Source organism: Lathamus discolor, chromosome Z, assembly GCF_037157495.1.
Source record: "Lathamus discolor isolate bLatDis1 chromosome Z, bLatDis1.hap1, whole genome shotgun sequence".
NCBI classification, from domain to species: Eukaryota; Metazoa; Chordata; class Aves; order Psittaciformes; family Psittacidae; genus Lathamus; species Lathamus discolor.
The window spans coordinates 81,059,404-81,074,236 of NC_088909.1; the positions used below are offsets into that span (position 1 = coordinate 81,059,404).

Genomic DNA, 14,833 nt, shown 5'->3' on the forward strand with positions numbered 1-14,833 from the left:
TGAACAAGACCGATGCCAACACCAATCCCTGAGGGACACAACTTGTTACCTGTCTCCAGCCGGATATTGCACCATTGACCACAACTCTATGCATGCAGCCACCCAGCCAGTTTTTCATCCACTGAGTGGTCCATCCATCAACTTGATGTCTCCCCAATTTAGGCACAAGGATGTCGTGCGGGACAGTGTTGAACACTTTGCACAAGTCCAGGTAGATGACATCAGCTGCTCTACCCCTGTCCATCAGTTCCGTAGCCCCATCATAGAAGGCCACCAAATTGGTCAGGCAGGATTTCCCCTTAGTGAAGCCATGCTGGCTGTCACCAAGCACCTTGTTGTTTTTCACATGTCTTAGGCAATCTCTGAAAATCTCCAAAGATGAAGACTCAGCAGCTTCCCTAAGCAACCTGTTACAATGTCATTGTGAATTATTTTTTCCTGCTATCAAGCCAAAATGTCCCTTTGCTGCAAGCTGTGAGTACTGCTACCTTTCCTTTGTTATGTCAGTGCGTCTCTGAGAAGACTGTGCTTTACAAACTCCCAACACTACAGATTACAACCCAGACCACATATCAGAACAAACAACTTTTACAGAAAAATTTTGAAGTCAACAATTATACACCAGAATCAGCTCATATGATATTTTGCCCTTATTTGCATTAATAATTTGCCCATAAGGCCTGAAAAAAAAAACCCAAACCAACTCTCCCCTTACTTTGTCTATAGACTTCTTATATTTTGCAAAAGAATCCTATTATGCTAATCCATATTCCTAATTCTGGTAAGAACAGAAAAGCAATTTTCCACATTAAAATCAAGGAGTCCTGACAATCCAGAAAGTTCTCAGGAAGTATCCCACATATGTGTTAAAATACCAGGAATAACAATTTCAGAGGTGTTAGACATCTGGGCTTTAAAGAAAGTAAGTACTAAATAAGCATGATACTTCCTCAAAGAAAAGCCTCCACAGCCGCTTCACCACCAAATCCCATTATGGGTATCAATGAAGGCAGAAGAGAAAAAAAGTATATAGAAATATATACAGAGCAATATACAGAACAATATCGTATTTCAGAAGGAATGACTACATACAATACATGCATTCACATTATCCACACTTAGCAATGAGGGAGTCAAAATAAATGATTCAAGTCCCAACATCTATTAGTATTCTAAGTAAAGAAAGTAAGTATATGGTTTTGGTTTCTTGCGTGGGGTTTTTTGAGACTACAAAAAACTAAACTCATTCTACCTCATAGCCAAAGATCTTGAAGAATAAAGTCCATCTTGACTAAGACTTAACATTATTAATAAAATGAATGTAAAGCCTAACACAGAAAATTCAATGTATTTAAAAGCACTAGCTGGTATTATCTTTTCTCCCTTCCTGGTGACACCACAGACTCTACTCTTCAATGCTGCATTTGATTTTATAAATTGCACCTTCCAAATAAAAGAAGTGGATTGGATTGTTGTGTCATTTTTACTGCTTTTTGTGCAAGAGAGTAACTGGTTATTCAGTACTGCTATATTTTCTAACAGTAGGCAATAGATAAATTCAAAACTGAATTTGAATCCACTTTTTACACATGCACAGTATCCTGATGACTGTAGATGAAACGAAAACTCATGATCCTTGTTAGGTCCTCAGCTAAGCGGTATGTTTTACAGATCAGGCAACTTGTAAAACAGTATTAGTCAAAGCATGCGCACCAAAAGGCAACAAAAACAAATCATTGCTTTACTGTGCAAAATGTACCCAGTTAAGCAAGATGGTCATCAGACAAGCAGCCTCTTAGACAAACACCCACTTATTCGCACCATAGTGACAAGAAACAGAATGTGAGACACTGAGTTCCTTTCTTCTTAAGTCAGGAACATGCACAGGTACTGGATAACACGAACAGCTGCAAGCTAATTTCAATGTGATCCTAAATGATTAACCAAACTAGTTTTCTGAAGCCCATATTGTATCTTCACATGGGAAGAACAGCTGATAATTTTTCCTGCTATCAGGATTCAGAATCAGTATTCTAAAAATATCAGTATTTAGAATCAGTGGTCTAAAAATTCCAAAGCTGTAAACCCATAAAACGTTGTTAAAAATAAACTAACAACAGCATTTTTTTTTACAACGAACCCAATTCATTGCTTTCACAGTTGATAACAGGCAATACACAACCTCCACCTTATATCAAAATAATGCTATTTAATTCCAGACACTGGGCTAAGAATCCCATACCACCTTCTATAAGCAACACTAAATTGCTCTACTATATATTTAGGTGGGCAATATTTTATATGTAGAAAGATTATAAATAGATTTTAAAAACATAAACAAGTCTCAAACTTAATTCAGGAAGTTAAAACATAGGGTTTTGAGAAGGGAAATTTCAATGTCCATCACCTCCTAAACAGTTTTGCTACTTAGTATTTCAAGGACAAAAAACACACTTCTACAGGATTATATAAACCTGGTATATATAAAAGCCCGCTTCTACAGGGTGAATATAAAAACAAACAAACAAACAAAAGTAACAACAAAAACACCACCACTCTCAGCAAAGTTCTCTCACTTTATGGAGAATATTCTAACTACCAAATGATGGCTTGGTTTCAAGCACGGTGATAACCCTTTCAGACTGCTGTCAAACCACTGTACTGTTTAATTATAGTTACATTTTTACAAATAGAATCCCTATTTGATTATAGTAATCTTTGTGACTCCTGATATTCTTATTTCTAACTTTCCTGATCATTTTCAGCAGTAAGTGAAGCTAATCCTCTTCTGCGTTGAGTGTAACTCTCTCTCCCAGCTATCACGGCAGTTTTAGACATTACTCCCATTTTTCACCCTAAAAGACTGCACTTTAATTTTCCGTATCTGTTATTTCTCCTAGATACAGAACAAAACTAGGAAAATGTCAGCGGTATGTGTAACTTGTGCAAAGGTAGCAAGACTCTTCCACTCATGCTGAACTCTGCACCACCCAGACAGATTTTGACCAGTCTCTGTCAGCTACTGTTCTGTTAATGCTGCCCCAGAAGGCTGAGTAAGGACCTAGCCGAGTCTCTTTTAACCCACTTACTGTATCACCATATTTGTTCTTAAATCATACACTAGTGTCAGTCTGAGTATACAGGCATTTGTATCCATAATATAAAACTATATATAAACATCCTTGTGTACCTCTTGAAAGTGAAACTGCATAAAGTGTAAGAAATGAAATTTAATCTTATGCCTGAATAGATGAGAATGGTCAGTTTCATAAAGACTGCCACAGCAGTCAGACTGAGCTGCTGCCTACAAGTTCCCATCACAGCAATCAGATGTAAGTAGCTGTCTTCTCTTTTAGAGAAAACACACTATGCTTCTGCATAAAATATTCTTCTGTTCTCCATAAAACCAATATGGGTTATACATGCAGTAAAATTAAAAATATGTGTTACATGCCGGGGTATTTGTTTTCGCTAATGAAGCGCTTGTCAACTCAGTTTAATCTTTTTTAAGATCTTTACTATCTATGCCCTAAGATTCCACTCATCCTCCACTTTTTTGAAGAAAATACTATACTATTATCACATTAACACAACATATATTTTACTGATACAGAAACAGCATTAGCATAAATTACTGCAGCCTTCCTCCAGTAAAGAAACATGTGCAACTACAAATACATCTTTCACTGTCTTGAATTCACCTTCTTTTAGGGCTGCATTTCTAAACAAACGGGCCAATGTGGTCCAGAAAATAAAGTCCTATCCACTGCTATTTCTTTAATGATTTTTTTTTTTTTTTTAATTTGGAAGTGCAAACAAGTATCTGCAAACTAGAAAAGCATTTTTCATATTATCAACTCATGCTTCCTTCAAAATACTTAAAAAAAAGTTTTCTTAGCTTTTATCCATGGTGTCCAAGACCTTCAGGATTTAAGTAACATCTCTACTACCTGGAATTTTACAACATGCAGTAAGGTTTTCGATAAATAGCACTTTCAAAATTCATAAGAAACCAAAATATTTTTATATAATTGTTGTTTTAGTTAAATGTCTCCTATCATCTTGGAACATTTTGGAATTACTTATCTTTACATCCAACAAAGATTCCATTCTTATGGCTGAGAAGACTTTCTTGGTGCATCTAAATCTAACTAAGCAGCACTTTGAAAAATATATATATATAAAACTAATCAAAACATAGATTTGTATTACTACAATAGGTGTACCTTCTCTGCCTGAATGCAAGTGATCACTGCACAAGAAAAGCAGGTAAACGAAGAAATTACCTAAGAACCAGCAGATGACCAGTTTACCACCTTCTCAATTTAAATACATGTCCCATAGATCTTTGCTTTTTGTATGGATACAAAAATTACCATTTATGTTTTATGGAATTATCAGCTACAAAATGTTCCATGTAGGTTTGGATGATTAGAAACTGCCAGAACCAAGCTACACATAAAATACCTTTTATACATCTTTCTAATAATTTTATGTTCTCTTCACAGGTATTTTTTAAAAAAGTAACATTTTATGATCAAAAAGAAAACATTTTTCTCATATACTTTAAGATACACTTATATCACACCTATGTGTGTAACATTAAACCTCCTTGTCTCTCTATTAAGAGGTACTTGATCAAAAATCTAACATTATAGAGAAAGGACAGCAGAAGCTACGTATTTAGGAATCACCTCTAACACAGTCTTATCTCCAACTGGGCATACTGAGTTAATACTAGAGAAATGGCTCTGATTCAAAAAAGCAATTAAGTTCATGTTTAATATAAAACATTTCAGGCATTCCCAAAGGACAACTGAACCAAACAAATTGATTTCAAAGAAGCCTTACAGTAGTTCTTTCAAATTACCTTTGTGTTCCCAACTCATTAAACTTCTCATAGTGAATCATTACAACCATCTTCTGTTTTATTCAAATAAGCCTTATGTACTTTTTAGTATTTTCCTTTCAAAGAATATGTTACTGTGATGTTCTTTACATCACAAATCTCACATATTTCAAGGCATTTTTAGCTTGGAAAAAAAAGAAAAAAACTACTTAGTTTTTTCAGTAAAGCTTATTGTTGTGAAGCAACTGTACCACATCTGTTTTGTTTAGGCAGCTGAAACAAACAGATAAATGAAATAATCTTTCATAATAATTTTTACTTGCCATGACTTGGGCTCCCCAAAATGGAGGTAATTAATACTGTAAAGATCCATGTCTTCTGTGTGCCACGCAAATGTTGTTTTCCACATACCAAAATAAAGATATGGTGTATTTACACCCTCAATAGAAATTCCACATTCTTCTTCTACAACATCCAATATTGTGTTAAGATGGGCAATATTCCATTCCTCAATACCCTGAAAAAGGTAAATAATAAATGTATTAATAAATCAATAAGCAATGCAGTTCTTTACTGAGACTGTTGTATAAAGATGCACACCTGAACTCGCTCTTAAAAAGACTGTATATTAATACAAACCTGTAAGCATGTTAGAAGACTGCTGAAGTTACAGAAAAAATTTCTCTTGACCTTAGTAAGATTTACAATAAGTTCTAAGAGATATTCAGAGCAGAGAACATAAAGGAGTTCATATCTGCTTAACACTTAATAGAGATCAAACCTAACATTGATTGAAACTGCATACACAACAGAAGTAATAGCTGCAGACAAAAAAGCTTTGATGAGTTGACAGCTGGAAGCCACAAATTCCACTGGTCCTATCTATGCTTTTTAATTACTTACACAGTAATACTAAATAGCATGAAAAATTATTTTACAATTTAATTTACATGCATAAATTTACCATTTCTCTGAAAAGTATAGAAACTAAAACCATTATATCACTTCAGAGTTATTTCTAACCATAATTATATACTGCAGAAGAAATACACCACAGAAGAAACCTACTTATTTCATGGGATTTCAGCTGTTTTCTTACATTATTGCCCATAAAATTTGTATATTAAGAGCCATTCAGAAAGCCATAGATGTAGATTTTGTTGTATTTCATATTCATCCACAGAGTGCAATTCTAATTTCAGGTAATACAGCATGTAAGAGTCAATATAACAAAGATCAAAGCTATAAAACTGAAGAGAAAAAGATGAGACTTCATTACAACAGCAATTATTAGTACCTCCAGGGAAGACATTAGCTGGTGCGCCACCAGTCAGAAAAAATATTATCTAAACTGTCACAAAATCAATGCAGGGAAGTTTCTTTATCAGGAAGACAGCCCTTAAACATGTCCTTAACTCTAACCTGCTCCACACCCCCATCACTGGACTCTCTACAGTTCTGGGAATCTTATTCAGCTTTGAGAACAAACAGATGCTGACTGCAATCTTGATGCAGCTGATTAAGAAACATGGTGACATTCAATAGTTGGGCCAGTAGCGAGGTAAAAATATAGGTTAAAGTAAGAAGGTATGAACATTTATTACTCTCACTTTTCATTTTCCTTGGTTTTGATTTTCATGTATGAAGCAACTAGAATCGATATACAAAATCCTAACTTCTGTATGAAGTTCAACATTCTCAATGAACATGCACTTCTGACTGCCTGCTATGATTATTTCACTTGCTAAGAAAAACTACCTGTAAATTATCTGTGACTTTTAGAAAGGACTGAACAACTTTTACAGAATTAGTTTATTCCTAACAGCAATTTTCATTCTTTTTTTAAAATGTAAGAAATTTAGTATGATGATCATTATCACAGAAAAAACCTAAACACTGGAATGAACTCAAGTAGTAGATGCTGGTAAAATTTACACCTTTCAAATCTAAAAATCCTAATCATCAGCAACAGAGCAGACCTATAAAATATAAAATTTGAATACCCAATTTTAACTAATTATTCCTCAAATTAATTTGCAGATTTTATTTTTTTTAAATCACGTAACATTTATCTTTGCTCACAAATAGTACAGTCAATTTGGAGAAACAAATTAATACAGCAAAATAGAAGGAATTATTCAACCCTGTAGGCACAGATGCACATTCAGTGTTAGAAGACAACAATACAACAGATTCAAATTAATTGTTAATCTAGGCAGCACACACTCTTCCACAGTGAGTAAGCACACAAACAGTATAAGCAGAGCAATACTCCCCCAGAATACCCTTCCAGCCTGCAGCAATTTACAGACTGAAGGTTTCTCCAGACAGAGGTGCTATCCTTCTACTTTACATACCCTCGGGGCTTTTCTCCAATTTATTCATCCAGTCACCTCCTTTAATCCATGTAAAGTTTTAGCAACTGTAACATCCTGAAATTTTACTCTTCTCTTACTAGAAACTATTTTTTTTTTTTTAAACACCACATCTCACCTTTTCACACTCTGAGTCAAGTCACAACTAGCCACCAAGCAAATTAACAGTGGTTAGTCCCTGCACCAAAAGTAAATTCTCCCATGGAGAACAATCCTAGGAGAAAATGGCTTTGCAATACCACACATAACAAATACACAAACCACGACCTCTACACTCTAGATGAATAACCTATTTCCATTTCCTAAAGGCTATTTCAGACAAGTAGTCTTAGCTCAAAAGGAAATATTCTATGAAACACACTGAAATGCCAAAATCAGACTGATTCATTCCTACAATCCCTGAGCATAAAAAAAAAAAAAAACAAAACAAAAAAACCCACCACACAAACAAAACCAATCAGTTTTGTATTTATGCCTAAACTGTTAGAAGTAATTATTACAAATCAGTACTAAAGCTGTTGCTTTCTCTTACAAACATATGGGTTTTAAATATTCCAAAACATTAAGTAAAATTCTTACATGAACTTTAAACTAAAATAGCAATTCTAACTTTTCCAATAGTTATACAACTGTTTTTAAACTTTACAGTTACAATGCACAATAAAAAGATCACAGGAACTGTAAAAGATCAGTTTAAAAGGTCAATATATAACAATACTTTTCAAAATTCAAGTACATCTTAGCAGAATATGTTACATTTAATAACCATTATTACAACACCAGTACACATATTACTCAACCATGATGTGTAGCTGGTAGCTTCTCACAAAAAAAAAAAAAAAAAAATTTAGACATTATAATCTCTTCAATGTTATAAAAATACAAAATATTTATGCTGCTTAGAATATAAGAATAATATCAGAATACTGTAATAATTTCAAGGAAAAGTGTAAAGGAAGTATTTCTAATATATCCACATTTTTTATGGCAAATTCTTCAAAGAATACCTGTCATCTTTGACAACTGTACCACACAATCCTTCAACAGGAAAAAACCTGGAAAATAACATTTTTCTTTCTTTACTTGAACAGAGGAATACAAGCTTGAAACATCTTACCATCTATGGTCATTGCTATGCAAATGAGACTTGCCTTGTATTTCTTCAGAGAAATATTGTAGTTTATAAAGAAAACTACTACTCAAATCTTCACTAATACTGTAGATGACTCAAACTTATTATAAATTACCATCAATACTTTTTTTAACTTTGAACAAGTTTTTAATGCAATGTGGAGATAAAATGAGACACTTCACAAGCCACAATCAAATATCTGAACAAGTGCACAGTTTAGAAGCTGACCCATTCTTTTCATAAAGACACAAAGAAAAATGTAGCCTTCAGTATACTGGTAAAAAGTAAAGCTCAAGGTTTAAGCAGGGACCTTTTTGCAGATAAGAATAAAATAGGCTCTACATTAAATTATTTTTTATTCATTTCCTTTAACTAAAATACTTGCAATACTGACACAATACTATCCCTTGCACTTTACAAACAGGCCAACAGTGGAGTGTATTCTATATTTATAATCATGATTTTTGTATGTATTCATTAGTATGCACAATACTTTTCAGTTTTTAATTTTTCCTGTGATTATCTCATGGACTCATTTGAATATTAACCTGGCAAACAAGACATCCGTTCTACAACTAGCATCAAAAAGCCCCTACGGCTGACTGTAACAACTCAAATAATAAAGAGAAGTAAAAAAAACTAATCAAGAGATAGTGAAAAGGAGTGGGAGAAACATACACAGAAAGTTGTGCCTGGTCACCCACTCCTCTCTACACACCAATGAATATAATAAAAACATTTGCAGGTTTTTATTACATCTTCAAAGTGCATAAAACACAGATGGAAAAATGCTACGAACAAAACCTCTGCACCATAAACACACAGATTAAGAGATACAAACTGTTACCCTCATTTGATCTGTTTTTAATTTTCAGCATCCTTTCAGATACAACCACTGCTATGCAATACCTTTTGTAGAGTACAGAGAAAGACAGAAACAATTACATTCTCTTTGGAAATGCACACTAGAAACCAAACATGTAAGTGAAGGAATGCTCACACTGATATCAACTATGAGAAGATCATAGGGAAAGGATATCTCACATAGAAGCACAGAGTCATAGAATCATTTAGTTCGGAAAAGAAGCTTAAGATCACTGAGTCCAACCGTTAACTTAGCACTGCCAAGTCCACCACTAAATCAGCTGCCTAAGCGTCACATCTACGCGTCTTTTAAATACGCCCAGAGATGGTGACTCAACCACTTCCCTGGGCAGCCTGTTCCAATCCTTGACAACCTTTTCAGTGACGACATTTTTCCTAATACCCAATCTAAGCCAAACCTGGTGCAACTTGAGGCCATTACCTCTTGTCCTGTCACCTGGGAGAACAACACTCACCTTGCTACAACCTCCTTTCAGGTAGCTGCAGAGAGCTATTAGGTCTCCCCTAAGCCTCCTTTTCTTCAGACTAAACAACCCCAGTTCCCTCAGCCAGTCCTCACCAGACTTGTTCTCCAGACCCTTCACCAGCTTTGCTGTTCTTTGGATATGCTCCAGTACCTCATTTCCTAAAACTGACCACAGTATTTGAGATACAAACCCACCAGTGCTGAGTACAGGGCAATGATGACTGCCCTGGCCCTGCTGGCCACACTATTGCTGACACAAGCCAGGATGTCACTGACCTTCTTGGCTGCCTGGGCGCAAGCTGGCTCATGTTCAGCTCCGTCAGTCAGCACCCCCAGGTTCTTTACCACCAAGCAGCTTTCCAGCCACTATTTCCCAAGCCTGGAGCATTGCACGGGGTTGTTGTGGCCCACGTGCAGGACCCAGCATTTTGCCTTGTTGAACCTCATACCACTGGCCACAACGCATCGATCCAACCTGTCCAGATCCCTCTGCAGTGCCTTCTTAACCTTCAGGTGATCAACACTCCCACCCAAATTGCTGTCATATGCAAACACTCAATCTCCTCTTCCAGATCACCAGTGAAGATATTAATAAGCCCTGGCCCCAGTTCTGAGCCCTACAGCTCAGAAACACCACTTGGGACCAGCCACCAAATGGATTTAACTCGATTCACCAACACAAGTTGGGCTCAGACATCTAGCCAGATTTTTACCCAGCAACAAACAGACACATCCAATCCATGAGCAGCCAGTTTTTCCAGGAAAATGTTGTGGGAAACCATGCCAAGGGCTTCACTAAAGCCTAGGTAGACAACATCCACTGCCTTTCCCTCATCTGTGCAGAACTTCCTACATTAAAAAAAAAAGTAAATAAATAGAGTTCATGTCCCTTCATTAAGCTATGTACATCTGTTCATTTTGTCCTGGTTTCAGCTGTAGCAGTTATTTTTCTCCTTCTCAGTAGCTGGTGTAGTGCTGCGTTTTCGATTTTAGCCAGAGAACAATGCTGATAACACAATGATGTTTTAGTTGTTGCTCAGCAGTTCTTACCCCGATCGAGGACTTTTCAGTCTCTCATGCTCTGCCAGAGAGGAGGGGCACGGGAAGCCAGAAGGAAGCAGAGACAGGACACCTGACCCAAACTAGCCAAAGGGCTATTCCATACCACAGCACGTCATGCCCACTATATAAGCTGGAGGGAGTTACCCAGAAGGCCCAGATCACTGCTCAGGTAAGGCTGGGCATTGGTTGGCAGATGGTGAGCAATTGTATTGTGCATCACTTGTGTTTATTGTTTTTTCCCTTCCCTTTTTAGTTTTATATTCTCTTCCCTTGTTATTTCCCTTATCATTATTACCACTGGTGGTAGCAGTAGTGATTTGTGTTATACCTTAGTTACCGGTCTGTTCTTATCCCAACCCATGGGAGTCACATTCTTTTGATTCTCCTCCCCATCCCTCTGGGAGCAGGGGGGGGGAAAGAGGAGGAAGTGAGCGAGCGGCTGCATGGTTCTGAGCTCCTGGCTGGGCTTAAACCATGACAGCCTTGTGGTTTGTTGTCCCTAGCTTGGTCCCAGGTGCCAAAAGTCATGCTATCATCATTTCCCTCTTCTCTCTTTATGGGTGCTGGCCCATCTTGTCTAGGTCATGCTTTGCCAAAATAGGCTGGAGCAACTGATCCTTGAGGTCCATAGCAGCTTTCTTGGACCCCTCTTTCCTCCAGGACCTTATTCCGTCAGACTCTTCCAAGCACTGAAGAGTCCAAAGTCTGCTCTCCTGAAAACCAGGGCTGTAGTCCTGCTTTCTGTCTTGACACCTCCTCTTAAGACCCTAAACGCCACCATCTCATGGTTACTACAGCCAAGGCTGCCTTCAACCTTCAAATCTGCAACAAGTCCTTCCTTGAGTATGAGGTCCAGAAGACAGCTTTGCTCTGGAATTTGACAGTGAAGCTCCCCAGAGTCTTCAATTGCTTATGCTTGCTACTCTCCTGTCGCCTGTAGTTAAGGTACAACTCCAATGCCATCCCTAACTCACTTCATAGTCAAATACAAACTCTAGATATACCGCTTTAAAGTGCTGCTTTAAAAATCAAGTTAGCTACTCTGCCAAGGGATACAGCAGGAAATTTTCAGTGTATCTGTCCTAATGTTAATATTACATCAGAGTTGCACCTACTATGTATCAAAAATAACCAAATGTTAGCCTACAACCACCACTGAATCCATCAGTCTTACATTACTAATCAGATAGTTCTCCACATCTTAGACATGGGAGAAGGTAGGGATTAGGAACTGTCTTATCACAAGAAGTACAGAGAAGGAAAAGGGAAGTAAAGTGATATTACAAAGAAAGGAGCTGAAGAACAGTGGTGAGAGAGACAAGAAAATATTTTCATGTGCCTTTTTCAACTTTAGCTTTTCTCTACTGAATAGCAAATGCCTTTGATAGCACTGAAGTCAAATGTGTTTTATGACCCATTATAAACATCAGATCAGTTACTTTTCTTTGGAACTTCATTTGAAACAGGAAGATTTTATCCATTCCCTAGCTGCTAGATCAGTCCAGGTAGGGCTTTCAAATGTCTTTCCCATCTGTTCATAAAAATAAAATTTCAAACCAATTAAAAAAAAAAATCCAAAAAAACCCACTAAACAGAGTGTCATGGTTACTGTTACAGCTCAACCCAGGACACAGATTAAAAAGAGAAGACGACAAAAAGAAAAAAAAAAGGAGAGGTGGGGAACCAAAAAGTTCAATTGAGCTCCTTGTATCTTATACAAGGAAACAATTTGTGGCTTTGTTAATTGGTGGCTCGATTTGAACAACAGCTGGAAATGCCATGGAAGTAGAATGCCTAATATTAGTTCACCAGAACAGAGACTGTACAGAAGTAGATGAATCACACACTTCAATTTACTCACAGGTACAGCTGACAGATAAATTACTAAAGAATTTATAAAATTATTATATCAGAAACAAAATAACACTCCTCCTTCCCTTTCCCCACAGGAATGGTAATTTTCTTCACAACCGTTACACAAGCTAGTCATTTGCAGTCTAAGGTGGCTCCAGTTGGCATTACATTGATGATAACTCAGACACCTGTCTTGAAATTACATAATTAGAAAAATAATCACTTTTCAATTAAACTTACTCAACGATCATAACTATTAGGTGTTAAAAATCCATTCATGAGTCAGTTTTTAAACTCTAGCTAATAAGACTGGTGTTTTATTACTGACATTATAAACTCTTTCAGGAATGTTAATTTTCACTCAAGTCCAGGTGACCTTATAGCAACAGAAAAATACAACCTTGAATGTATATCTAATAATGTTTATAATCTTAATATAAATAATGATCCTTTAAATCCGTTCCTTAGTGCAGTGCTTTTTCTTGAATCACCTACCTTGTCATTTTCCTACAAAGCACTGTAATTAAATGTAACAGCAATTAAAATACATAAAGCACTGAATAATATTTCAAGCAAACATTCAACTATCTTAGATTTATTTTCTATAAAGCTCTATACAGTCTGCAGAACATTTGTTCTGATAGGTTATTTCCTTATTCATAAAGATTTAATCCGTGTTCAAAACTGTCAAATAATCATAAATACGTTCTAAATACACAACAGAAATTCTGGAATAATCCGAATATGATGAGGCTAAACTTCTAAATCATTGATATCAGTTGTCAAGCTTTAAAGCATGCATTTAGCATCGTGGGTTTTTGTCGCTGTTTGGGTTTTGGGGTTTGGTTTTTTTTTTCTTTTTTGCTGTTCCATATGATATTATATCATAACTTTGTCCTATATTCCAAACCCCCAGCATCTGCCACACTCTTATCTAAAAAAAAAGAAACACTGCTACATGATCAATGATTTCTCTGGCACAATGCCACTGTGCTGGATTCCACAAATAATAATAATGTTTCTTAAATAATATAAATAGTGAAAAAAAAGGCTTCATCATGCTTTGGACACAGATGCCTCAATGCAAAATTGAACATCGCCATGTGGGAAAGAATATGTACTTGGTAAACCTTTAACCTAAAGCATAAGGACTTGCAGCACAGCAGCATTTCTCACTAATTTTTATAGTCCCAAGTACATGTACACATCACAGTTTCACTAAGGTCCTGCTGTTTTTCTACATGGAATTCTGCCAGGTATTTCCCTTTATGTATTAAATGCAACATCTGTAACACAGTATTTTCTATCAAATACATCTTCAAAAAAAAAAAAAACAATCATTTGATTTTATCACAAACAGGCTGTGACAACAAATTAATCCCACCATGCCCTTTCTGCTGTATGTTGCCCAAAACGCCAGTTAATTGTGGTCGTCTCCTTTCCCAGAATAATCACAATCCTGAAGGGAACTGAATGCAGACCTAAGAACAACCTCTAACTCGAAACAGTATAAAAGACATTTTCTTAGCACAATGCTCAAGCGTGAAGACATGAAAAGTATTGGCTGTGCAAGTGCACCATCTGCTGGCCAAAAATTAACTTCGGCAAAAATATTCTAAGAGAAAACATTTCCATCAGCAGCATTCTCATCAACAGTTTGGTACCAGGGATTTTTCCTTTTTTTTTTTCCCCTCTGAACCCCACTGGGCTGTTACATTAACTGGGCAGTCTGTTTACACACTTTCCTCAGTGTCTATTCCTTTCAAAGGAGAAATATCAGTGTTGTTTATTTTTAAATAATACCCAATCGTAGGTATTCAGGGGTTCTTTATTCTACCTGTTACTTTTTTCTCACCCACTACTTTATTTCCCACTCCCTGCAACTTTCAGTGCTTCCTTTGTCTCCTCTTCCTATACACCTAACACCTGAGTTAGGATTACTGAATGCTGCTCTTCTCACTTCACTTGCTGCTTCCTCAACCTCCCAATCTAATGACAGACCAATCCCATGAGAATGAAATCTCTGACTTTCTCTTTGACCACTCAACACTTCAAAATCAGATATTACTGCACTCTCTTTTCATTGGAATTGTTGATCATGCAACAGTAACCTTAAGAAACTACCAGCCAAAGAAAACACAATCAAAACAAAGTATACATTTCTAAAATGCTACACCGGAAGGCATTATCTGCCAACATTAAATAAGAAA

At 36.4% G+C, this 14,833-nt stretch overlaps 1 protein-coding gene across 8 annotated transcripts in view; it reads right to left on the bottom strand.

The window, feature by feature from the left end:
- KDM4C (lysine demethylase 4C) overlaps positions 1 to 14,833 on the bottom strand; it is a 261,790-nt gene that overhangs the window by 222,013 nt on the left and 24,944 nt on the right. For all 8 annotated transcript variants that reach the window (XM_065662339.1, XM_065662337.1, XM_065662336.1 and 5 more), the window contains one exon: positions 5,173 to 5,366. In XM_065662339.1, the coding sequence (XP_065518411.1) occupies positions 5,173 to 5,366 (194 nt within the window). The remainder of the gene's footprint in view (positions 1 to 5,172; positions 5,367 to 14,833) is intronic.